The 26,007-nt window shown below is 30.4% G+C and overlaps 1 protein-coding gene across 2 annotated transcripts in view; it reads right to left on the bottom strand.

Annotated features, from left to right (window-relative positions):
- LOC119600015 (protein nubbin) overlaps positions 1–26,007 on the bottom strand; it is a 91,737-nt gene that overhangs the window by 52,776 nt on the left and 12,954 nt on the right. For both annotated transcript variants that reach the window (XM_037950012.1, XM_037950013.1), the window contains exon 2: positions 24,132–25,444. In XM_037950012.1, coding sequence (XP_037805940.1) covers positions 24,132–25,368 — 1,237 coding nt within the window. In that variant the 5' untranslated portion in view covers positions 25,369–25,444. The remainder of the gene's footprint in view (positions 1–24,131; positions 25,445–26,007) is intronic.

The following is a 26,007-nucleotide window of genomic DNA, read 5'->3' on the forward strand; positions in this document are numbered from 1 at the left end:
AAATTTGCTATAAAAATAAAATTCATCGAAAAATTTCCTATAAAAATAAAATTTATCGAAAAATTTCCTATAAAAAGAAAATTTATCGAAAAATTTCCTATAAAAAGAAAATTTAGCGAAAATTTCCTATAAAAAGAAAATTTAGCGAAAATTTCCTATAAAGAGAAAATTTATCGAAAATTTCCTATAAAAAAAATTATTGAAAATTTCCTATAAAAAAAAAATTATCGAAAATATTCCATAAAAATTAATTGAACTAAAAATTTAACCACTGCTGTTAATTAATTACAAGACTGTTGCTGCCACAATAATAATTGGTAGCATATTGATATGTAGATGTTTCTTTTTGTACATGAGCAGCAACAACTACAATCTGTCCGTCTGTAAATCTATGTTTGTAATAACAAATGAGTAATTAGTTAAGCTAAAACAACAAATACAAATAAACAAAAAAAAAATTAACTCGTAAAGCCAATACAAAAGACAATCATTTCACTTACAAACATACAATGTGATGCGGCATGCTATATTGTGGCAGCAGCAGCGGTAGAAGTAGTAGAAAAAAAAAAATGGAAAAAAACTAAAAGCGGCAGTACTGTAATTTACTATTTGCTAATTACACAGTAATGTGCGTTCGTTCAAAAAAATTGCCACCTCCTCATAGAGCCACAATTGAAAATAAAAAAAAACTTAAACTTAAAACACAACAACTCAGAATTGAATAACCAACAGCAATTGTAGAAGATGTAAAAGTTTTCAGACTCACTGACTGGTTGTAAGGCAAGTTGTAAGTGAATACAAAACAGTAATAAAGATGTGGCATTATGTGATGTATAAGGTGCATAAACTCCTTCTTTTTACCTTTTTTGTTTTGTTTCTTTCTACTATTTTGTAAAGAAATTTTAAAAATGAAACAAGGGTCTCCCAAGATCAGACAATTGTATGACACAGTGGTTAGGTATATATACTTTTATGGAAAAATTCTAAAGTTTAGAATTAACTTATTCTTAGCCTCCTTTTGGGTTTGTACTATCTGCTATCTGAGGACTTGGACTTCAACTTCTGTTTGTCACATTTTAATTTTTCATATACTTTTCTACATATTTTTCTCTCTTACCCACTGTACTTAGACATTTTTAAATAAAAAACAATGCAAACATGTCTTTTACTTTTTTTACTCCAAACAGCGAATTATTTTGTCTAACAGAAAATATATGCGTCTGAGTGGGAGTGGGTACAATACTACTACCACAACTACTTATAGCCATGACCACAACAATTGCGAGTAGACTTACGACACAACTACGTATTTTTAACCAAGATAATTATGTTTAAAATGTTGTGGATACAAACTGTTAATTGTTGGGGGCAGTTATTGCAAATATTAATGTGGGTAGAAATTGTGAAATGAACTGGAAAACAACAAAAAAAAACTGACAATTTATAAAGATATCTTTATAGTAGCTTTAAAACTGTTTATATTGATTTTGCCAAATAACAAAAAAAAAACTTTATACACCTGTGAATTTTTAAAGTTTAGCCAGCACTTGCTTTAGTTACTTGTTAGGTTCCATTTATTCCTTTTGCTTTTATGGTAAGAATACTTTAGTAACAGCAGCAAAAATCGATTTAGTTTTTGGTCAATATGTTAATTTATTTATCGCAGCAGGACATCACATACTTCAACGTTCATTGTATGTGGACATGGTAATTCAGTTTTGTGTATTTATCAACCTTGTTGCGGCAAGAAGGAATTGTTGTTGAAGGTGGTAACGATGATGGTAATATGCAGATTATTTTTATGTTTTTTTTTCTCTTGCGCTGCATGCATAAATTGCTTTTATTTTTTTGTGCTACTTTTTGGTATTTTAATGCAATACCCTGTGTGCGTTTTATACTTTTAAAAAAAATTTTTTTGATTCCTCTCATCTCCATACATTTCATCATTGATTTATAGAGAATTTGCATATGAGGTCAATAATATTGTATAAAGTTTTTTTCTGAGCTTTGATGTGTTTTTTTTTTCATGTAGCGTCTGTATTGAAAAATTTTTAAATTAAAATATCTTATTTTTGTTGTATGCAAAAAAAAGTAAGGCTATCCAATATGTTAAGGTAAAAATATTGATATCATTGGTATGAGGTCTTAGTATTTATTTATCTAGCAAAAACTAGATTTAAGGCATTAAGGATTTTATAAATAGTACTAAAGACAGTGTCAGTGTACATATTCAAATGCCGAAATTACTTTTGTGTTCCTTATTATTCCCTTGTTTCTCTGAACATTTCCTAAAAATTACTCGGTTGGCAAATTCTCCTTTCAGAAGGCTTGTTTAAAGAGGGAGTGTTGTGAAGTTTACGTTTGGAATTGAATTTTATGGACAATCCTTATGGATTCTGACTTGAGGCCCCTTTGAGTAAGCCTCCTTTAATTCCTTGTTCAGCTCCTCGGGATATCTGATCATCTTTGTTTCAGATATTGAGAGTAAATTCGATATAGCCTTCATTCACCTCCTCCACCTTTTCCTCTTCATTATTATTGTTTGAATTTATTATCATCTGAGGATTCAGAGTCGGAACCCTCACCTTTACTTAAAGACGCTGGTTGTTTAGAGGTCCCTCTCAGTACATCCTTTCCTTTCACTTCTAGTAGTTTGCTATGGGAAGCATGGCGCATTGTCCGCAACGGAGACCAAGATACCACCCTCCGTTATAAATCTTTAGATCACGACTGTATGATGATGGCGACTTTTATTCGGGGTTTTTGTATTATTCGATTTATTCGACAAATAATTATTTAGGTTTAATGTTAGCCGGTGAATAATTTAAAATTATCCTGTTAATCGAATATAAAGAAACTGGATGTTTTCAATTAGTTTGTTTGCTATTCTACAATGTTCCCTATAGTGGTGGGTAGATGACTGATTGTATAGTTAAATCTATTAATGTTAACAGAAAAAAATTCTCATAATCTAAAGGATCGTAAATGGCGCCCTCTACTAGACACTAGTGTAACTAAAATTCCTTTATGCATCCTTATTAGTAAGGCATCCTTACTAGTTATGCAAACAATGAAATCTTATTAGAAATATTAAACATTTTTGTGAAAAGTGTGGATTTGCCATCGCCTAAAGTGTTTTAATTTAAAAATTTTTTTAAAAGCAGTTCTTATATTAATTTACAACTTAACTGATATCTTTTCAAAACTACAAAAGAAAATATTTTTGCCAAAAAGTGAAAAATCCTAATTAGAAATTTCGCGCTTGTGGCTTAAGTCTTTTGTTTTAGCCTGCATAGCATTCATAACATATTCCGTCTAATATTTTTTAATATTTTAATGTGTTTTTAATATGATTATATGCTTTGAGTTATTAAATTTTAATTTTCTCAATTATTACTACTCACCATAGTAATTCTTTTCTGTGTAATTACCATACATTTACCATAACTATATTTAACACTTCATAACCTCAATTATTTGAACATATTTATTCATAAATACAAATGTGTTTGTCTGTTTGAAAACAAAAAAAAAAAAAAATTATGAAGCATTTGTTTAAACTATTTCCACTAGACATTCCATAATTTAATATTTCTATTATTCAACACTAATTACCCAGCAACTGCCAGTGAGTAACAACGTCATGATCATCACGATCACCATCATGTTGGTAGTTTTTGTTTTCTATTTATTTGTAACCAACATAAACGGAATCTCTGCTATCACCCGTCATTAATATTAGTATCAGACTCTTAACTGTTGTGTGTTAAAAAGTATAAAGAGTTTTTTTCTATATATTAATAACTATAACTTTTTTCGTTTTGATAGAAAATTGGCTGCAACTTGTCTAGCTTTTTTTAAATTTTATTTTTGCACCCATAGTAATTGTTGGGAGTAAGTGTGTGTATCTGATTTTTTTTGTTGTAATATTGCCACTCTTACAAAATACTACTACTTATTTGTATTTAGTTTTAGTTTACAAGTGTAACAATAGCAAATATTTATTATTATATAAAGTGTGGACAGTTAATAATAGTATTTATTCATTGGCTGAAAAAAATGTTTAAAAACTTTGTTAACACATAGTCATTACATAGTTGTAGATGTTTCTATATATACATGATCCCTTAATGGGAACTTGACTTATTACTAGTGGTACTTAGATAAATAGTTTATGAGATCAATAAGACTTAAATTTTGTTAAGATTCAATCCTTCATCAAAAAAGATTTCATTCACCGCCAACTCTGATCAACATACAAATACCCGTTTAAACGTTATAAAATTGTAACAATATACGATTTAATATAAGCTTGTGGTCCATTCGACATGCAATTGATGTCTTTTTTTCATTTTTTTGCAACAATATTATTAATACCAAGCTCTACCAATAGTCGTTGCTGCTGTAGTTTTACTCATAATATTTACTTCACATGACTTTATGATTCATCATTAGTTTCAAATGTTTTACAAAAATGTATTATTAACCACATTGTATGTATATATATAATAATTACTAAATAGAAATGTAAAATTTTAACATTATGTGTGTATCTAAGTACATTATTTTTAACATTTATTATCATGGTACCACCTATTCGTCTCACCTTTAAGATAAGGAGACATAATTATGTCTAATGGTGTAAGCATTGAAATAAATTAATGAGTTGTAAAGTTTAAAAGAAATGATAAATTGCAAGATCGCAAAGTATTTGTCATTTTATGCAAATGTAATAGTTTGTTTGTGCATGTATCTGTGTGAAAAAATATATAATAATAAATCAAACAAAATAAGATCTTCGTTTAGTTTTATTATAACATTTCATATCTGCATAATTTTTCTGTTTTTTATACCCACCATCCAAAAAGAGATGTAGCGTATATTGGTTTTGTCGTTGCGTTTGTAATCCCTCGACATATTGGTGTAAGACCCATAAAAGTATACATATATATTTTGGGTCCTTATTAGATTATAAGACGATCATGTCCATCCGTCTGTCTGCTGAAAACACGATAGAGTCCAAACGATATGAGCTAGAGAGCTGAAATTTTGCACAAATATTTTTGATGCAGTTTGTTTGGTATTGAAAATGGCCAATATCGGTCCACGATTACACCTAGCCCCCATATAAGGTCCTCTTTAGAAAATAACTATAATGCGGATAACTGGCTTAAAAAAGCACATATAGCTATGAAATTCAACATAAACTAGTTTTATTTAGTAAAAACAGGTTTAAAAGCTTAATTTTGTAAGGATAGGACCATAACTGTCCCTACCCTATATAACGCCCCCTTCATAAAATTAGTTTGCCAGTAATAAAACAAAATTCGACATAAACAAGTTTTACTGGAACTAAAATGTTATATGGATCTAAAATATTATGTTTGTACTGATCAGACCATAATTGAAATTATAAATTATTATAAATTTATAAATCCACGATTTAGTGCACAGGAACGAATTAAAAAACTAAAATAAAAAATTCGATTTTGATCTAAAAAATCCAATCCAATTAATTTGGTATCCAAAAATCTAGTTAAAAAATAAATCCTAATCTACCACCTGAATATTAACTAATCCATAAAAATGAATTATTCTTAAATTCTCAAACACTGATACAATTATTTGATATAATTTCATTAACTTAACCAAAAAAAAAAAAAAGAATAATCTATTAAATTGTAACCGAAAAAAATAAGTTAACATGAAAAACATTTCATTATATGTATATCCCTCCATACAATTTGATCTCAAATTATAAATAACGAATTTAACTCTATTCTATACAACAATCTTAAACTCTCTACTACGACAGCAATCATTGAAAGCCAAAAAGCAAGAAAAAACAACAACAACTAAGTGAAGAAAATATGAAAAACACGAAATACAATTTAAATTTAAGTTGTTGAACGTGTGTGTTGGCGATGCAAGTAAGCAGCAGAAAGAAGCAACAACAACCAACAAACACAGCAAGCAAGGTGCATATTATTATCTCAAAGGATTTATGACATTCGGACACAAGAGCAGAGTATGAACAACAGTATTGCTCTATAAACAGGCAGGAGTAAGTAATATAGAAGGAAACAAAAAAATAACAACAACTACAGCAGTTACACAAACATGAATGAATGAGAAAATTAGACTTAAGCAACAAGTAAAAGAAGAAAAAGGAATGCCCTCCTGGACCAACCTTTAAATAATAAACCAACCAACCAAACATACATTCATACTTATTGTTGGTCATGGGAATTTGTGCAAATGCTAAAGTTGTTGCTGTTGATGACGATGATGATTATTATTGTTGCTGTTTGTATGACGCGTACTCTCATACGTTTGTAAGTCAGTTTTTTTTAACCAAATATTATGCATCATTGCCCGTCTTAGTCGTACGTACATTCATTTATTTCAGCCATTTAATTTGCATGGCGAACGTGCAACATTAACCATTTTTTTTACTTATTGCTGTGCTTTTGTGAACTGATATTTGTATAAAGGTATTCCCAGATATTGTAAAATTCTATGAGTTAATGCAAAAATTGTACAAAAGAATGAAGTAAACAAAAAAAGAAATGAAAAAAATCTGAAATAAGACAAGAGTCATCAGCATCATCATCATTATTATCACAAATAACAGCAACAATAACAATATGTTGCAAGAACTTAAGCATATTACATAGTTCTTTTACTAAAGTATAGATCAGGAATGGATAATTCAGTATTACTGTACTTTTTGACATTGGAAAAAATACTTTTTCTATATATTGGACTTAAGCTAAACAGTATATAGAATGGTTCAATAGACTAGTTCATATACTAGCCAATAGACTATTCCATGGACTAGTAAATAGACTAGTCAATAAACAAGTCAGTAAACTTTTGAGTAAACTAGTCAATAAAGTAGTCAGTAGCCTAGTCAATAGCCTAGTCCATGGATTAGTCAATAGACTAGTCAAAAAGCAAGTTCATGGAATAGTCAACAAATTATTTACTACATTATCCCATAGACTTGTCAATGGACAGAGCTATCGAGCAGTCCAGTCTATAGACTATGTCAATAGAATAGGACATGGAGTAAAGCTGGAATTGAAATTGGTCCATGGTCCACTTTTTCATAGAAAGGTCATTAGATTAGACCAAGAAACAGTCCAAAAATAATTAAATAAAATTTATACAAAATTTAAATTTTAACGATCGTTTTTTTTGGAAAATTTACTAAAATGTATTTCTAAATTTAAATTTTCCATGCTTGGCATGCAGTGTATTCAGTGTCATGCACAATGGGAAGGCAATGAGTTTTTGCTAAAGTAAACTAGGTTACAAATATATAATTCCTTGGGTGAATGATCTCTTTTACCGTATTATATCCCAGTATCTCAGATTCTATCTAATTGGATCAAATGTCTATTCAACTTTTTTCACTATTAACTCTAATTCAAAGTACTGATCTGAACACTTTTTTGCGTGAAATTGGACTGGATTTAGTTAAAAATGCAATGTTATAAACCAGTGCTAATTAACCGAAATAGGTTAAAAATAAAGATGATATTTATACCTTACACCACTTTAATGGGGAGGGTATATTGGGTTTTTGCTGATGTTTGTAACGCGCAATAATATTGATCCTATACCCACCCACATTTTCTGAGTCAATTTAGCTCTGTCCGTCCGTCTGTCCATGTAAACCTTGTGATCAAACTACAGGTCGCAATTTTGAAGATAATTCAATAAAATTTGGCACATGATCTTCTATTGTACCGGAGACGAAGCCTATTGAAAATGGTTAACATTGGTCCATTATTTCACCTAGACCCCATACAACTGAACCTGTCGAATAGGGCTTTTAAGTTCATAATTATGTTTAATAATATACTCGTATCTCGACAAAAACCTGCAAAACCAAGTTCTATACTAGCCTTGATGACCCTCATGAATTTTATAATTATAGGGTCTCATTTGACCCTAGTCCCTATACAAAGCCCCCATCAAAATTTGACATAAATGTCCACAATTTTATTGAACAATAAATGGCTTAAGTATATCTGAGGCAAGGTACAATTCAACTTAAATGCTTTATAATGAAAACTTAATTACATTTTATTTTTGTAACAGGTGTAGGGTATAGGATATGGTCGGCCACGCCCGACTATATTTTCTTACTTGTTTTTTTATTGTTATGTATAAAAGAAAAACAATTTTGGGTTAATAAGGAAGAGTTGACAATCTTTGGCATCGTATGACTCTGATTGTTCCGGAACAAATATTAAATTCGTCTTCGTCTTAAACATTTTAGTATTTGAAAATGTCTAATTCTTCAACCCATAGTGACTGCATATTACTGCAGTTATTTCCCAACTTTTTAAATTTGTTGTATATATTGTTGTTGGCAGAACTAAAAAAGAGCTTTTTGTTTTTGGTATAAATAAATCGCTTGCACTCGTTTTCCTTTTACGCTTTGAAAGCCTATCATTATGATTATGACGAATATTGCTTTTAAAATGAAACTTATGCACTTTTTGCCATTTGTTGTTACTTTTGCTCTTGTTGTTGTTGCTGTTGTAGGCAAAGTTGAGCCATAGTTGGCCAGATGACTGCTTTGCATCTTAAGACTACTAATATTGTTTAACGTCCTTCTGCAATTCAGTTCAGTTCAGTTTGTCCGTCCGCTACACTGTCTGTCCATCTGTTTGGCTTTTGCATCTCTTTGAATTCGTGTTTCAAATGATTGGATTTAATTCATGTGGCTTATTTTGGTTTGTTGTTGTAGTTGTTGTTAATGTTACTACAACTTAAAGTTTGATAGTCAAAGGTTTGCTTTTGGTATTGTTATTGTTGTTGTTATTTTGCATTAACTTAATATAACAGAAGCTTATATTCATATACCATCACAACACAGGTTGCTGCTGCTGCCGCTGATGTTGATGATGAGGAAGATGATGACGACGACGAAGACCAAGATGCCTCTTAAACATGTGACGTTCTTCTTTTGTTCTTCAATTTGGTTTCATTTTTTTTTTTTTTTTGAGGAACAGTACGTGCACTTGTAGTGAAGGCGTGTTACATCGCCAAAAAAATCGGGAATAAGAATTTATAAAAGCAATGCTCCAGAGCTAGGCAGCAACAACAATAAGAACAACTACTACTAAAAATGGTTTTAAGATGCATATCTGAAATTAGTTTTCAAAATCTGCTTTTTTAAGGTTTTCAGTTTTTTTTTTAATTTTTTGTTTTGTTTGATGATTGTATTCTTCTGTTTGGTTGTATTATGCCTTTTGCATTTTGCTGCTGTTATGTTGGTAGTCTTTTTCATTTCTCTTGCCAATTTTGTTTTTATTCTTGTTGCTGCAATATGGTGTGGCTTTAACTTTATTTAACTTTTAGCCATAGAATCTCTTCCTCTTTGCATTTTTTTGTTGGTTGTATGTTAAATTTGAATTTCTTTACTTTTCAACATTGTATTCCTTTTATTCTTAAGCATGCAACTCTGACTACTACTGCTGCTGCTGCATGGTGGAAAAGATGCTAATTATGAGCGGGTGGGAACTTGAGATAAATTGTTCTTGATGATGAATAATAATAAAATATTATATTAAAGTTAAGTAAAAGGCATAAGGAACGATCACCATAAAATATACTTAACAAAAATAAATGCAAAAAAGAAAAATATTATGTTAAAAATAACTCTTTTATTTTTCGTGCAGATCCTGGGAAATAAATGTTAAGCTTGTGAGTGCATTTTTAGCTAAATCACTTATATCGAAAGAAAAAATGGGGAAATTCGTTACTAAATTTAAAACCTTACAATCAAAAGTTCTTTGTTGATTTGGTCACATTTTGAGAAAGCAAGTAAAGTTTTTTAAGTTTTAACATCAATAAATTAAAAACAAAAAAACTCATATAACGTTTGCTCTACTTTCATTGTAGTACTTATTCTGTCCCACTTTTTATCTCTCTCTCTCTCTTTGTCAAGCAGAAGATAAGTATTCTCACTTTAAATCATTTCATTACTTTACTGCAGGCAAGAAGCGCTTTTTTCTAGGTACATTATACATTTTAATTTTTAATGACATTATAAAGACAAGTTAATTAATTAGTTAGAAAGAAGGATGTATATACGTCAAATCCGAAGAAATACACCTAGGCCTCTATCGGGCTTGTTGTGCGCTCCTTAACCAGTGCCTCAGGTGGGAATCGAATCCACTACCTCCGGTCTACCAGACTAGAACACTAACCACTAACCCACCGGAGGCCAAAGACAATACTTTCATTTATTTGACTTCAAATATTTCTCTAAATATCGGTTTAAATTGCAAAACCTTTTTTTTTAAATATATTTTTACAAAATCCAAATTTCCCTTTCACAATTATAATAATCGCTTTGTATGAAAATGAGAGGATATAAGCAATTTTCTTAATATTTTTATGAATTTAAGTTCCAAATAACAACTTATAATTTGAAATGATTCCAGCAAACCATTATGGTCGGGTTTCTCAATATATTAAAGATAATAAAACTGAAACGTGATATTTCATATTTTTATGGCGACCAACAAAATTTGCCTATTAAAAACACCAAAAAGAAAAGGAAGAACGAAAAAAGTAAGCAACAAATTGACATCAAGATCAAAAAGCCAAAATAAAAAGGAACATATCGTACAGATGAACAACAGCAGCAGATGTTGAAATACCACATAAAAATACAAATTATTATCATAAATAATATTTGGCATAGAGAATCAAATGGAAGACAAAACAAAACATTCAAATTTGGTCATCACAAAAGGAGAACAATTCCAAGCTAAAGGATGCCTGAGTTTGTATGTTAATTATGAAACGATTGGGTTAAGCGTGAAAACCTATCATTAGTATTTCCGCTTTTTATTATGTATAAAAAACACAAAAATATTGTCAGTAAAGGAGACCAATTTTTGCCTTAAAATCTTTAACCCAAAAACATATAAGAAAACACAACCAGCAAAGTCATCTTTCTTACTCGTACAATATAATAAGTCCCCATTGAAGGTCCACTTTAAATCTTGATCATACTTAAATATAATTTAAAGTAAAACCACCATATTTTTGTTTATTTCTAAGGAACACAAATTGTAGTTGTTTTAAAATGTTGGTATCTGCATGTCCGTATTAATGGAACCTTAACTACCAACCAACAAATTTGTATAGAGTAAAAGTGTCTTGTCATACCCTTTAATTCATTGAAAGTTAACCACCGAAATGAACTTATCCTGGCTTGTTTTCTTCAATGAAACTTCTAGTCAAAACAGGGATTTATACTCAAAATAAAGTTTTTAGTTTGTTGCCTCGTAAATTGCCAACAATTTAAGAAAAAAAAGAACAATAAAAAATTTGTATTTTTTTCGGATCGGTTCATTCATTCATCAACGAAGGCGCCTAAATTATTAATGTAAACACTCAAGGAAAATTTGTTAGTAAAAAGACGCTTACATAAATAATGAATTGTTAATTGAGGGTTTTCAGTTTTACATTAAGATTAAAAATGATAAGATATAAAGGTTTTAAAGAGGAATTTTATAACAATTTGAATAAAGAAAAGTCTCAGTGATGTATAAAAAATATTATTGGGAAAAAGCCTCATAGTTTTTGGTATTTTTACTACTCATAAAAGCTGTTTAGTTACTTTACTAATCCAAGTACAAGGCATTACTAATTCTGCAACAACATGGTAAGGACTTGTACTTACTCAACAACCAACTTTTCAACGACTACTACATACCATCTGCAATATTTAGAAGGAGTTTAGTAATGACTTACAAATAATATAAGATGTATGTATGTATTTACTTTTTAGACTTAACATCATGTTTTAGAATTTTGTATTTTACACAAAAAATATATTTTTTAACTAATATCAAATTTTATATTTTTAAACAAAACTACTTAGTTAGTTTGAAAGGAGGATGTATATATTACCTCAAATCTGAAGAAATACACCTATGCCTCTATCGGGCCTGTTGTGCGATCCTTAACCAGTGCCGCAGCTGGGAAATTATGACTTAAAATACTATTGCGTAAGGATATTTTAACCAATTACGTTTCAATGTAAGTCTTTGCTGGGAAATGAAACTAAAAGTGTCTAAACAAAACTTTAATTAAATCGGACGTATATAATTATATGCAAGTCATTATTAGACTACTTAAAAGTAATGTATTAGTCATTGAAAAGTCAGTTGTGTAAGTGCAACTCATTACCAGGAGAAATAAAAAATGTATAAACAAAAGTTTGATATAATCGATTATAATCCAGCAAAAACTTCATAATTACCTACAATTGTAATCACTTACATATTAACATACTTTTCAATGACTACTACATATAGTTCTGATTACAAAGAAGTACTTTTATAGCTTCTTATTAATAATGTGTTATATAAAAGCTTTCTAATTCATTAATTAGCTTCTGCGTGAAGATATATAAGCTGTATATGCCTTTTCACACGATTTACATTGACTTATTTTTCTAAGTACTTGTAAGCGATTGTGTTAAGTTATCTCCAATGACGTCACCATGTTAAAATAATGATCTAGGTGAAACATCCTTGATTAATACTAAAAAGGTTCTTTTATAACATTTTCTGGAACAAATAGAAAACAAGCATCATATTTCACATGAAAGCTTATTTTTTCAGAATAAAGAGTCCCAAAGAATTTGATTAAAATTAAACTTCCCAGCCCCAGAATGATAGACATTAGAGCACTAACAACCAACTTATCAAAGCAAGGGATCAGAAAATTCTATATTACTAACATCAAAAACTTTGTGTAAATTCTACAACATAATTGCCTTTAATCTTTTGCATATAAAAGCTCATACGCAAATTAGTGTTAAAATTAAAACAAGAAAAGAACACATTTACTAATTTTCAAAGAAAGACAATTAAGTCAAAATACAAAATTTCAATCATACAAGCAAACACTCAAATCTTTTCAAAGCAATAAAACTTTGAACCATCTTTAAATTTCCTTTTCCTCTAAACACCAACACATTTAAACTACCAAATAAGTCTAACACTAACGGTTAAATAGCGGTCGACACGATGTTTAGACATTTATAACTACAACAATAAAACTAAAGCCAAAACATTAGAACCCAAATCAGCAAACTCAAGGTGGTAGCGCCAATTTTTTGGAGGCACAATTTCATGCCAATTTTTATTTTTTTTTTGTTTTGTTTCTTTGTTTTAATTTGATTTTTGTTTTGTTTAAATGCCCTCCTTTGTCTGCTGTTGAGGAAGCTTGAGAAAAATCAAAAGACTTTAACCGCTTTTCAGTGAAAAAAGGCTTCTGTAGATCCTACTAGATTTGTTGTTTTTTTTTTAATGCTGCAGTGCCCTTTAGACAATTTGTTGTAGAAAGATTAATGGATTGGTTTGAGGTTTATTTTGATTGTTCTACTCAAAATTCTTAGTATTACTGTAAATTTTGTGTGTTTAAATTATAGAAAAAGAAATGAATTTAATTAGTATTAAAATCAACACCTTTGCAAAAAAAAGAAAATTTAATAAGGAAGTAGGAGTTTGCTTTGGAAAAGGATCATATTATAATAAATATGAAATTAGTTCTACTGCATTATTAAGGGCCATAATTACAATTGGACTTTACAATTTTATTTTAAACTTTAGCATAAACCACCATTAATGTAAACTTCTTCTTATAAACTATTAATAACTTTACCAGTCGTTTATGAACACAGTGCTAAAAGTTTTATTTATTACAATTGCGAAAACCAAAACCCATTAATAATTATGTAATAAAAAGCGCCACGTAATTACTCACGATTAGGATTACAAAACGTGGGCATTTGTTAAATTTATAAAAAAATTATTAAGAAATATACTTTTTAAATATTTATTTCCAACTATATTTTTATTAACTTTTTTTCTTTTGCAAAAATTTACATTTTTAGTTCACATGCAAAATCAAAATGCTAAAGCAGCAAAAAAAATCTTCTGATGATCTTAAATTAATGATAAAATATGTATGAAGAACAATTTTCAACTCATAAACTAAAGACGGCAAAAACTGAAATATTCCCACCATATAGAAGACGCTGGAGTTGGTAGTGGTGGTTGGAGGTATAAAACGAATGCAGTGGAAAGTCTATAGTAAACGCCTTCACTTTTTGGCTTACAAGTTAGTCTCTGCCAACAGTATTTTGTGGCAAAAGTTAGAGAAATTATGGTGGGTGAACATGGTTTTTGGGGTACTCTATCGAATGTATTTTTGGGAATCCACTCACTTATTTCTTCTCTAATTCTTCATTGGATAAAATTTTCTTTAAGAAGAAAATAATCGATAAATTATCAATAAATTTTGATAAAACAATTTCCCTTTCTATAACTAGGACATACTGTCTGCATTACTTAGAAGGAGTCTATTAATGACTTATAAATAACATATTATGCAAGTGCTTACTTTTTAGCGTTGACATGAATTAATTTTTTTTTGTGAAAACTAATAATGTACGCCTTGGACGTATCTATGAAAGCATTTTTTTTAACAAAAATACTTACCTCCCAACTTAGTACAAGCACCTGCAGTATTAAATGCTTACCTAACTCCCTATTTGTAAGCGAGCGAGTGTAAGTATGTACTTGCCTCCAATGTCATCCCCGTGTTAAAATAATGACTTACTTTTCAACGAGAGTTTTTGCTGGTTTACTTTTTGTTTTATTAATTTGCAATTTAAAAATTCTAATTATTCTACTCAATGTAGGGTATTTCACAAAACAACTAAACCCAAAAAAAAAACAATCTGTTATGATGAGATAATGTTGTATATATTCTTAACCAAAGTTGTTGAATGATGATCAGTCGGTTTACATTTTTTTTCATAACAATTTTGTGTTTTCTGTTGAAGGAGGAGATGCTGATGAATTATGTTTTAATGCTTCCTTCTTCTGCTCATATGCATGTTAAACTAAAATCACACTCAACTTCAGCACACCACCATCCTCCTTCTTTCCAACAACTCCCACAGTCTTTTCAACAGAACTCCAATCGAATCCACTCATCATCGTGATGGTATTTGGAAAGCATACAAAAAATCGAATAAGCCAGCGAGCGCCTTGTGTTTGATCCAATGTTTAGTAGACAAAACAAAACAAAAAAGTAACCTGCCTAAAGACCATGGAAAAAATGAAGGCAATACAGGGAGCTCCGCCCCGCAGGCATGTAAACTATATAAGTAAAAAACTAAATGATTCTAAGGCAGCTTGGCCAGTTCTTGCGATATTTTGCATGCCCGTAATAATAATATTTTTCTTTTTTTTACTTAAACGCATTTATTTAGATTTATTTAAGAAAATATTTTTTTTATATGGAACTTAATAAATTCAGAGTGAAGCTTTCTTAGCTTTATTCCCATGCCACTTGGCCCGAGGCGTTAAGTTAGCAAATGTGGGAGCTTTTTCGTTTCGTTTTCTTATCGCATCTTAACAAAATTCTGTAGAAAATTAATTTTAATATTTGCCAAACAAAAGAATTTTTAAATATTCTTTAGCTTCGTTTGAAAGAAATTAAATAAACAAAATTCATTCTCATGATTTTGTCATAAAAATGTAAAGATGATGGTTGCAAGCTTTTGATTCATATTTTTACAAAGCCCTTTGGCTTTATTTCATTTTTCAACATTAAAGTACCAATTAAATAGTAGTAAAGTTCTTTAATTAATGCCATTTTCAGCTTAAAATACTCACGAATTCAGTTTACCAGTTTGTTTTAGTTTAGCATATGTTTGATTTTTAAAAATATTCGTGATATTGAACGATTTTTAAGGGCCAAAGGAGTGATAATTTTAGTGCATAATTTTTAACTTTGAGTCTTAGCGACATCACGTTGATATTAACATTTTATCAAAAGTGAATTCCATAATTTAAAATTAGTAAAAAAAATTTACAAACATTTCAATATTCAAAATCATGCAACAATGCAAACTTGTTGAACAAATTTACACAATTGGCAATCTTAAGCTTTTAAATGAATACCCTTAATATGAAATTAATTTTTGAATACCTATTTCTGAATATCGAATATTTCTTAATGCAATTGAAAATAGTTAAATTTTGTTTTTATTTCATATCATACAATACAAATCCATTTACAAGTTTGTATAAATTAGCAGTTTACATAGTTGCAGCAGTACTTTGTTGCAATTGTTGTTACTGATAACTTGTTTGTTGCCGCTGACGATAATAAGGTGTTAAAGTCTGCAACTACTTAGCGCACTTTGGCTTGTAAACATATAATTAATGCCGACTTGGCTGAATGACTGTCGGAACAAACAGACAATAGCCTTGAACAGGTTTATTATTTTTTCTTTAACCACTATGCAGTCTTTATTTTCTTCCTGCCACATTTCGTAAAAAAAACTGGCAAATTTATTGTGTTTTTTTGTATGAAGCCTAAAAATTAAAGTTTAATAAAATATTTTTTTTTTGTTTTTTTTTTATATTTATTAAAACTAAATTGATTTTAATGAAACGCCTTTAATTTTCAACGAACTGCTCTATAATCATATAAAACTCAACAAAATAATAGAGGCTAATAAATGTTAAGAAAATTTGAAGAAAAGTTTATATTTTGAACTTAAATGTAATGGGTTAAACCCACTTGTCCACTAATTGCCCGGTAATTAGTGTTTTTCAAGACAAGTTATTTAAGTCATAAATTTTATTATAATTTGAATAAATCAAATGAAACTTAACATTTTACAATTTACAAATTAAAAATGGCACAGTGCTACAGCCAAACATGTTTTGATTAAGGAGTATAAAATTTGAAATATTCTTATCTAAACTGTTTATATAATAAACTACATAGGAAATTTCATTTGGTAAAATTTCTCTTTCCATATAAAATATCCAATAAAGTTTCTTCTCGAAGAATTAGTTGAAGAAAGGAGGTTTGATCGCGACAAAAATGTATGGGGTTTTAATCGCAATGAAAACTAATGATAGAAATATAGGAACATTTTAACTTTTTTCTAATTGGGAAAGGTTATGTTAGGTTGAAAGGAGGATGCATACTTCTATAAATCCCCTTCCCCCCGGGGGCATGTTTCCTTGATGAAAGACCCTCATCTTGGTGTATTGCAATCCCGGGGTAAAGAGGTGCTACCAGTACCTCTAGTCTACCGGGACTATAAACTGCTGATGTCATTTCACTCCTCGGCTAGTCTAACCAAAGAACCACATAAACTAGTACTACGGGTAACCAGTTGCCCGCATGACTTGTCCTATCTGGTCAGTTGGCTGAGATTCCTTCAGGATCCACGTAGTGGCAGTGGTTTAAAACCAATTTCGCGGGAAGAGTAAGTTGCGGTTAAAAGACTGATGCACGGTGAAATCTATATTTGGGGATAAGTTCGGTGCTGTTGCCGATTGACAACAGATACCCCACAGAGGTGTGGGATTAAGCGTTGGAAATGAGTTGGTGTTAATTGTATATGATACAGTCTGAATGTAGGGGAGTACGGAACTTACCCGCCCGTATACCTAGAGTGATTCTGTCGTACAGTGTTTTCTTATGAGTGTGTCGGATAAATGAGAATTGGTGATGGATAAAAGGTATCTTATACAAGTGATACCATTGAATTTTCCTTCCTTGTCCAGGTATGTTCAGAGTAAACTCTGATCATACCAGAATTACCACAGTTTGTCACAGTGAATAAGAACAAAGTCTCGGCTTATTTATTGGATTCGTTTTTCGGTCTAACGGTTACGTCTCTAGGTGCTGTTGCCGACTCAAAAAGGCCATCCCATCTGCGTGGCTGTAAACGGAAGTGATATTTTTGCATCTCGGAAGTTAAGCAACGGGGCAGCAATGGTCAGAGATTAGTAAATAAACAAACAGCGTGTTAAAAGAACAATGGGGCGGTAGTGAGTCGTTACAAAAGCTTACCCAGGGGTTGAAAAAGACCACCGTGAAATAGGCCAACACGGCAGGTGTTCACATAAAGCACTCGACATTAACTTCTATAGATCCGCTCCTTTACATGGAAAATTCTAATGTTTAGAAATATAGTTTTCAGGACCTAGTTCTTTACATTTTCTAATCGGTGTTCCTTAGGGATGTAATATCTGGAATAACATCGCTCTCAAGATACTTATTCCTATGAAAGCCGGGCAATGAGAGTTTCACTGTCTGATCCGCATGCTCTATTCTTCTGATTCTGTTCGTCTAACTTTTTATAGTTGTGTTCGTAACGATCATACTAATCTCGGAACTGGCTCATTCTCCTCTTCTTCTTTTATTTAGGGTCTCGAAAGGGATTCTCTCGTCCATGTTCTTCAGCCCTTGTTGAGTTGAACTGTTTTTAATTAGTGAGTTTTACTTCTTAGAGTTCTTTATCATTTACAGCAAGAAAATTTGTTCTTCCGTTACCGATCATTCCCGAGTCGTCGGGGATGGAAAGCATACTCTGAAAGAGTATTTAATCTTACACTCTTATGCGGTCTTAGAATTAACTGATATCGCATAATTGCCTTTTGGCAGTCGGTAAATATTTTAAACTCTGTTGGTACCATAATCATCCAATCAAGCTTACGGATTTTGGTACTGCTCCTATTTGTATCTAGCTTGTTGATCTACTTAACCAATCTAGAAATTTTCAATGACGAACTATCTATTCTTACTTTAAAAGACTCATGTTTGTTAAATAAAAATATAAAAAATAAGTTCTTTTCAGAATCATTAAAAACTCATTGAGAGACTGTAATCGTCGCAAGCAGACACAAAGTAGTCTTCTTCAGTAAACAATAACGATTTCTTTTAAATACTTAATCCCTGTGGTTTTAGCATGAACTCGTGCTACCAAAACAAAAAAGCTAAAACACAATAAAAGCGTAGCTTTATTTCCGTTTCAATTCAGCTTGAATAATGACATATTTAAGACGAATGTGGAGGGGTTCGTTGGTTGTATCTTGATGTGTTATGCAAATTAGTTTTTAATAACCCCTGCTCTTCTTTTTTTAATCATTTGTGGTTTCTCCACACAAAAAGAAGTATTTTTTAATGTGTATGTGTGTGTCTCTAGAGATCTCTTTTTTTACTATCAAAATACCGACACATTTGTAGTCCATTGTTTATAAATCCTATAAAGCGGTGTAAATACTTTGAGCTTAAAGTACTATTTTGTAGGCAGTATGTAAAGGAATGTGCTAAGTCAAAATTACAATTAATTGTAAAAACTATTTTAAAGATAAAGAGCAATAAAGGAATATTTAACACAAAATGTGTAATGCATTGATTTCAGTTAATAAAGGTTTTCAAGATAATGTTTATATTATACGGTTTTGTTGAAGAAATCCTTTTAAAACACTGCTTATTCAATATTATTACTTTTTTTGCTGATAATAATGATGATCATGGCACGTCACCTTTAACAATCTTTTGATATTTTTTTATTGGAATTTTTCAAGAAAAATACCTTTAAACATTTATTTTAACCACTGTTTCGGTGGCTTTTTCTGCTACAGAAACAAAAATATAGAAATGAAACAAACTCCAAGTCTGGTAGTTCTTGTTTTTTTTCTGAGCCTTTATGATTTTATTATTAAAAATGATTAATGAAGATGAACATTTTAACTTCTACTTGAATGTCTAAATGACTGTATTGCTTTGGTAAAATCACTGATTTTTTTTGTATTTTTGTTTTCTTCAGAGCTTTGTACCTCAATCTTTTGTTGGTCAGAAAAAGTAGGAATTGCAGTGATAGCAACAGCCGCATTAATAGTAAATAAGTAGTAGCAACAATTGTTTAAGAATAGTTGCGGTAGCAATTACTGCATTTTATGTCTTTTTCTTTATTATATAAGCAATTTTTCATAGTTTGTTGAGGAAAAAGAATAAAAATTTTAGAAAACTTTATCATTTTAATTAAAATCGTTAATTTGATAAATTTTCTTGAATAGTAAAAAAATATTAATGAAATTTTAAAGTGCATTCTTTAGTTACTCAATAAATTTGTAGAGGATAAAGGGCAAATTGTAAAGAGGTGTGTAAAGTATACAAATATTAAATTTATCTTTCATAATTTATTTTTTATACAACTGAACTAATTTCTTTTTGTGTTGTAGTCTAATTTTGTTTATATATTTTGCCATTTCCTGTCCACTTTACAATAAAAAACGAACTCATTAAAAAGTCACGAAAGTCTTGCCGAAACACCAGACATTAAATAAAATATTCTCATTTTATAAACAAATTGTGTTAAAAAATACACAAAAAAAGAAAATTTATATTCATTCATAAAATAAAACTAACATAAGAAATATTCGTGTTCTGCACCTCATCTCATTTTAATATCATTAAATATTCCTCATACATGATCTTAATATCACTGTCGATCGCTCTCTGTCTTATTCACACTAACTATAATGTTTATGCAAGTTTGGGTTTAAATTTGGCCAGTGTTAAGGCAATGTTTTAACACCATTTCCCAATACATACATACTTCTATAAAACTTTTCGCGGGTGTACTACATCAGATAAGAAGAAATTCACCTATGTCGTTATAGGGCCTATTGGGCGTTCCTATTTATACCGGGAAATGTTTGAGGAAAATATCTTATAAAGTACATAATTTTAACCTTGAATTCGCTAATTCTGAGGAGGCTTATTGTTCTCCTCTCGCTATAGTCACCCCTCAAAAACTTTGTGGTTCTATCCATCGTTTCTTAACTCAAAGTGGCGAACACAGAGCGAAAAAGAAATTACACGCCTGATACCAAATTGACACCAAAGTGTTTATAATTTTTCAATAACATCCGTTGTCAAAGTATATACATACGTACGACAACACTATGTAATGTTGACAATATTGCAACAATTCGTTGTCGAAATCTAAATTTTATACACATCCGTTGTCTAAGTGAGCTTACCACGTTTGTTAACATTTAGACAATGGATGTGTATAAAATAACGTGCGTTGTCAACATGACATAGTGTTGTCGTACGCATGTACATATATACTTTGACAACGGATGTTATTGAAAAAAAAACACTTTGGTGTCAATTTGGTACCAGGCGTCTATATTTCTTTTTTCCTCTGTGTATAGCCCTAATGGTTTTTGCGTTTTTAATACAGATCCACAGGCCCTAGTTTTGATCCATCCGGGTAGCAACATATTGCTACTGCTATTCTCTAATGCTTCTCTTGATCACGATATTCTATCTGAGATTCGTGCCTCAAAGTTTTCGGCAAGTTGTCTGTCTTTTTAATGCTATCCTATGCTTGTGTACAGCCATCCAATGCGTCCTGTATACATGGATGACGTGTTCTATAACCGCCTTTAGTCAATACACCTAAAGATAAGGAGTTTGGCTGTGTTTCAATTGGGGGAATATACAGATTCTTGGTAAGCTTAATTAACTCTCATTTAATTAAGAGCGAATCCTAGATATAAAGAGAGCTCTTTGCCTTTCTCGGTTATATAGAGATTTTCTATAAATTCAAACTTTTCTGAATATGATTTTGAATAAACTTCTTCTTTTTTGGGAAATTTTGAAAAAATTTCGATAAATTTCTTGATTCATAATGCGTAGTTATTTTTTTAACATTAAGATATATTGACAGTTCTTAACTTAAAGAATAACTACTGGTTAAATGATAAGTGGGGGTGGTGCAAATGGGGGTAATATAATAAATACTTTATTAGTCATCAGCAGAGAGTTGCAAATGAGATCTTCGACTGGTCCTGTTTGTTTACATGTCCATGTGTGAGCTTGGGTATCCCAGCAGTTCAGTCGGACAGTCTCGAACTACCCATTTACCACTTAGGGTTATACCTACTACTCAAGTGACTAGCTATTTTAATATGTGCTTGTCATACGAGGAAGTCAATCGTCACCCCATAGATAATGAAGAGACAGACAAAAAGCTTAAGTTTGATTTTAAGTGTCCACTCTCTCTCTCCCTCTCTCGCTTACAAAGGGGGCTCTAAAGTGGTGATTATGTTCGCCCTCGAGTACATCCGTGACGAAAGATGAATTAGAGCTAACTTTTTGTCAAACTGCAAGGATGTGTGAAAGCTAGCACTCTTTGAAACGGTGTAATTGAAACTCTTATGTTTGTATTCATTTGCAAAATAGTTTCTCGTTGTTTATGAAATTTTTTTGCCGGTTCGTTTCAGTTGTGGTCGCCTTTATTTTACAATTTGACTGTTTTTTGTTTTTTTTTTTTTATTTTTATTTTTAGTTGCTAAAATTTTTACCTTCTTAATTTTGCTTTTATTGTTCCATTTTTGTTTGTAAATTTAACTTTTTGTTAAATTAATAATTTTTTAACACGCGATGTATGTTTTTGATCCTAAATTTTATTGTTATTGTTTATGTTAATAGCATTAAGTCTCCAAATTCATATAGACAATGTAAATTTCGTGGCTCTATGCAGTTGTATGTATTTCTAGTTATGATTTTGTGTCTCTTTTATCAACATTTGCAACACAGTGTTGGTATTGCCAGATTTGGATAAATATTTTACATGTTTGGTAAAAATGTATTTAATACAATATTCCGAATATTTCCTAAAATGTGGACGAACTTTAGCTGAAGTTCTTCTTGAGAATCAATGTTAATTTTTATTCTTATTTAAATTCATAAAATATTTATATGATATGAAAGTTGTTTTCATATGTGTAAAATTTCTGAAATCTGGCAATTCTAAATTTGGTATTTAAAATTACAATCGTTATACTGTCTACTGGATTTACGTTTAAATAAAACATTAATTAAAAGTGAAGAGTGTTACACAAGTGTTATTTCGCTAAACAAATAATAAAAAAATATTAATACTCCTCCTGCACTCCAAAACTAACAAGATTTTAAAATTTTTCACTTAAGCAATTATTAAAGTTATTCACGACAGAAAATTGCATATTTGACTTGCATTAACTAATGACCTTTTTTCATATGTGTATATTTTTTTTTTATAAATTAATTAAAGCAAAAGGATTGTATTATTTTTTATGTTTTTATCTTAAGTAAGATAAATTTACCTAAAGACCTGAATACCCTTATTAATTTACTATTTCGTTGCTCATAATTTTGATTGCAATCATTCAAACTAGATAAAAGAAAAATGCCATAAAATGTTGAATATGAAGTATTATGGTTGGTAAATTTTTATTATATTATAAAAATTATACAAATTAACGACCACAAAAATTAGTTTTAAGAAATTAAATTTTTATATTTATATTTAATTAAAAGAATTCATTTGTGTTAATTGCAGTTTAATTTCCTTGTATACTTCTATGTTAAAAGTTTTGACTAAACTCCCCTATATGGGGTTCGTTCTAAAATAGTTGCCATTTGTAGGAGAAATATAGCAAAAAACCTAACCTAACATAACCTAAGGGCTTAGCCTCATACATTTTTGGAAAAGGATTTACGTCTGCATTAAAGTTATTTATGCAGAATCTCATCGTGATACTAGTGTTTGTAATTGAATTCTTGAACTTTAAGTAATTTTCAGTAGAGAGGTTTGTATGGGAACTAAGGTCAACTGAGGCCCGAACATAGTTTAGACTTACTATCTTAAACTACATTGTGCTGATTTTTGTATAGATGCTAGAGCATTTAACATAATTATGATCTCAAGACCACTATTCGGGGGGTACGATTGTATGGGGGCTAGATGAAATAATGGACCGATTTCAACAAGTTTAAATAGGCCAAGAGTAAAGTATGTGCCAAATTTCATCTAATTATCTTTAAAATTGCGACCTGTAGCGAGCACACTAGGTTTACATGGACACACAGATGGACGGATATATCTAAATCGATTTAGAAAGTGGTTCTTCGATTCGAAATTCTACAAAATTTACTCAGTATTCGGTATTTTTTTTTTTTTTTTTTTTTTTTTTTTTTGAAAATTCAAACATTTAATAAATAAGTTTAAAGAACAATAGTTACATTATTAGTTACTCAAGTAATCGAATATCTTTAATCGTATACCGACTAAAAGTTTTATAACTAGTTACATATTTATATGTATAAAACAAAAAAATATCTACATAAGTATGTATATAATCACTTATTTTATTATTTATTATTATTGTTTTGTTTTTCATCATAAATTAATTAAATTGACTTACCTAAGCTATTTGTTGCAGACAACAATAACGTTGAAGACAACGGCGATGATGATGATGACGATGATGTTGTAGCAGCCGTCGTTATTGTTGCTGTTGTATTAACAGGTGTCAAAGATGTCATTGATAAGTTACCAACACTAGTTTTAATGTCAGCTTCCAGTAGATCAACAGCAGTAACAGCATTTGCTGTAATTTGTGATTTTGTTGTTGCTGTAACAATTGAAGCCAAAGTTGATGTTAAGGTGGTCTGTGATTTTAGCAATTTGTTATTGCTTTGTTTATAGTGTGGTTGTTGTTGTTGTTTTTGGTTAGCGTGTGCAGTCTCATTATGTTGTCGCTCTAATGAAGCCATATTACCATCATCATTATGATGACGCTGTTGCAGATGATGATGGCGATGATTCAGACCAACTGTATTAACAACAAACGTCTCCAATGGCGACAGTGTTGTGGTGGTGCAGTTTGTTAAGGCCGCTGTTGCTGGTGTGTGTACAGGCAATGTATTTTTGTTGCATGTTTCCGATTTTAGCATACCCGAACTAACTGCACCAGTGGCAACTAGAGGTGAATGTGTTTCCATATTGGTATTTGTTGTTGTTTCCATATTGGTGGCTTGTATTAAATCTCTTAGAATCTGTTGCTCATGTTGATAGTGTTGATGCTGCGGCAACATGTTGCCATAAAATTCTTGATATATTTGTTGAAATTGTTGTTGTTGTTGGGGAGTTACCCCCACCAATAAATGTTGTAAATTATTGGCATGAAATATGGGTGATGCAGCCAGTGGCATGGTGCTGGCTGTCGGGGCATTGTTTAAATTTAAACCGAAAATATTATTTAAATGTTGCAAAGGAGATGTTGTCATTATATTTTGTTGCATTAAATGTTGCTGCATTTGTAGTAAATGTTGCTGTTGTTGTTGTTGTTGCTGCTGCTGTTGGTGTTGTTGTATTAGATGATGGTGCTCTTGTTCCTGTTGCGTGTACAAATTGGCTGCCTCGTTTGTGTTGGCTGTTTCGTTATTGATTTTATAATTTGTTGTCGTTGTAGAAGGTGTTGTCATTTTTATGGTTTTAAATGTGTATTTACCTTCTTGTAGTTTTTGCTTATTATGATTACTTTGGATACGATCGATTATATACGAATTATTATGTTCAAGCAGCATAACGCTCTTAATTGAATTTTTATTATAATCATTGATGTTTTTAGGATATTGCAGGAGTAGCAGTGGGGACATAATCGTTTATTTAATGTATGTATATCTGCATTGATTTCAGAGTAGTATTTCTGAATATACAGTAAGACATATTTACCTGTAATATATGGTAAGAAAAACAACTGAATTAATTAATATCCTTAATTATAAACAATTTATTAATCATTTAACATTTTAAAAAAATGTGTACGTTTTTCAAACACCTTAATGTAGCACCCTGTATAAACGTGTATTTCATCGTTATTTAATCGTTTGAATATTGATTAAGTTGTTAAAGACTTTTAGTACATTTTAATAAACCGTAATTTTAAGTGATAAAGGTTTTGTTTTTATGATACTCATATTACGAAATCACTACAATTGTACATTGTTCACAATATGAATCACAAAATAAAACCACACTTTTTAGATATTGTTAAAAAAAGCTAATCTTTTAACAATATTTCAATTTTTTACTCGACACAAGAAAAATACATGAAAAAATAAGCGCAGATAAACGTAAGGTGAAACAATTTGAAATCAAAACAAAATTGTCTTAATTAAAACTGAAAATACATATTGAACAAATTAGAAACAGCTACTGTATGTTTTTTTAGTTAGGCCAAAATTAATTTAATTTCTTGTTTGGAAATAAAGTTATTTCTAAAAATCCCCTCCTCC

Source organism: Lucilia sericata, unplaced genomic scaffold (assembly GCF_015586225.1).
Source record: "Lucilia sericata isolate MDLA Ls3-8-SP2 unplaced genomic scaffold, ASM1558622v1 Contig000100F_arrow, whole genome shotgun sequence".
Taxonomy (NCBI): Eukaryota; Metazoa; Arthropoda; class Insecta; order Diptera; family Calliphoridae; genus Lucilia; species Lucilia sericata.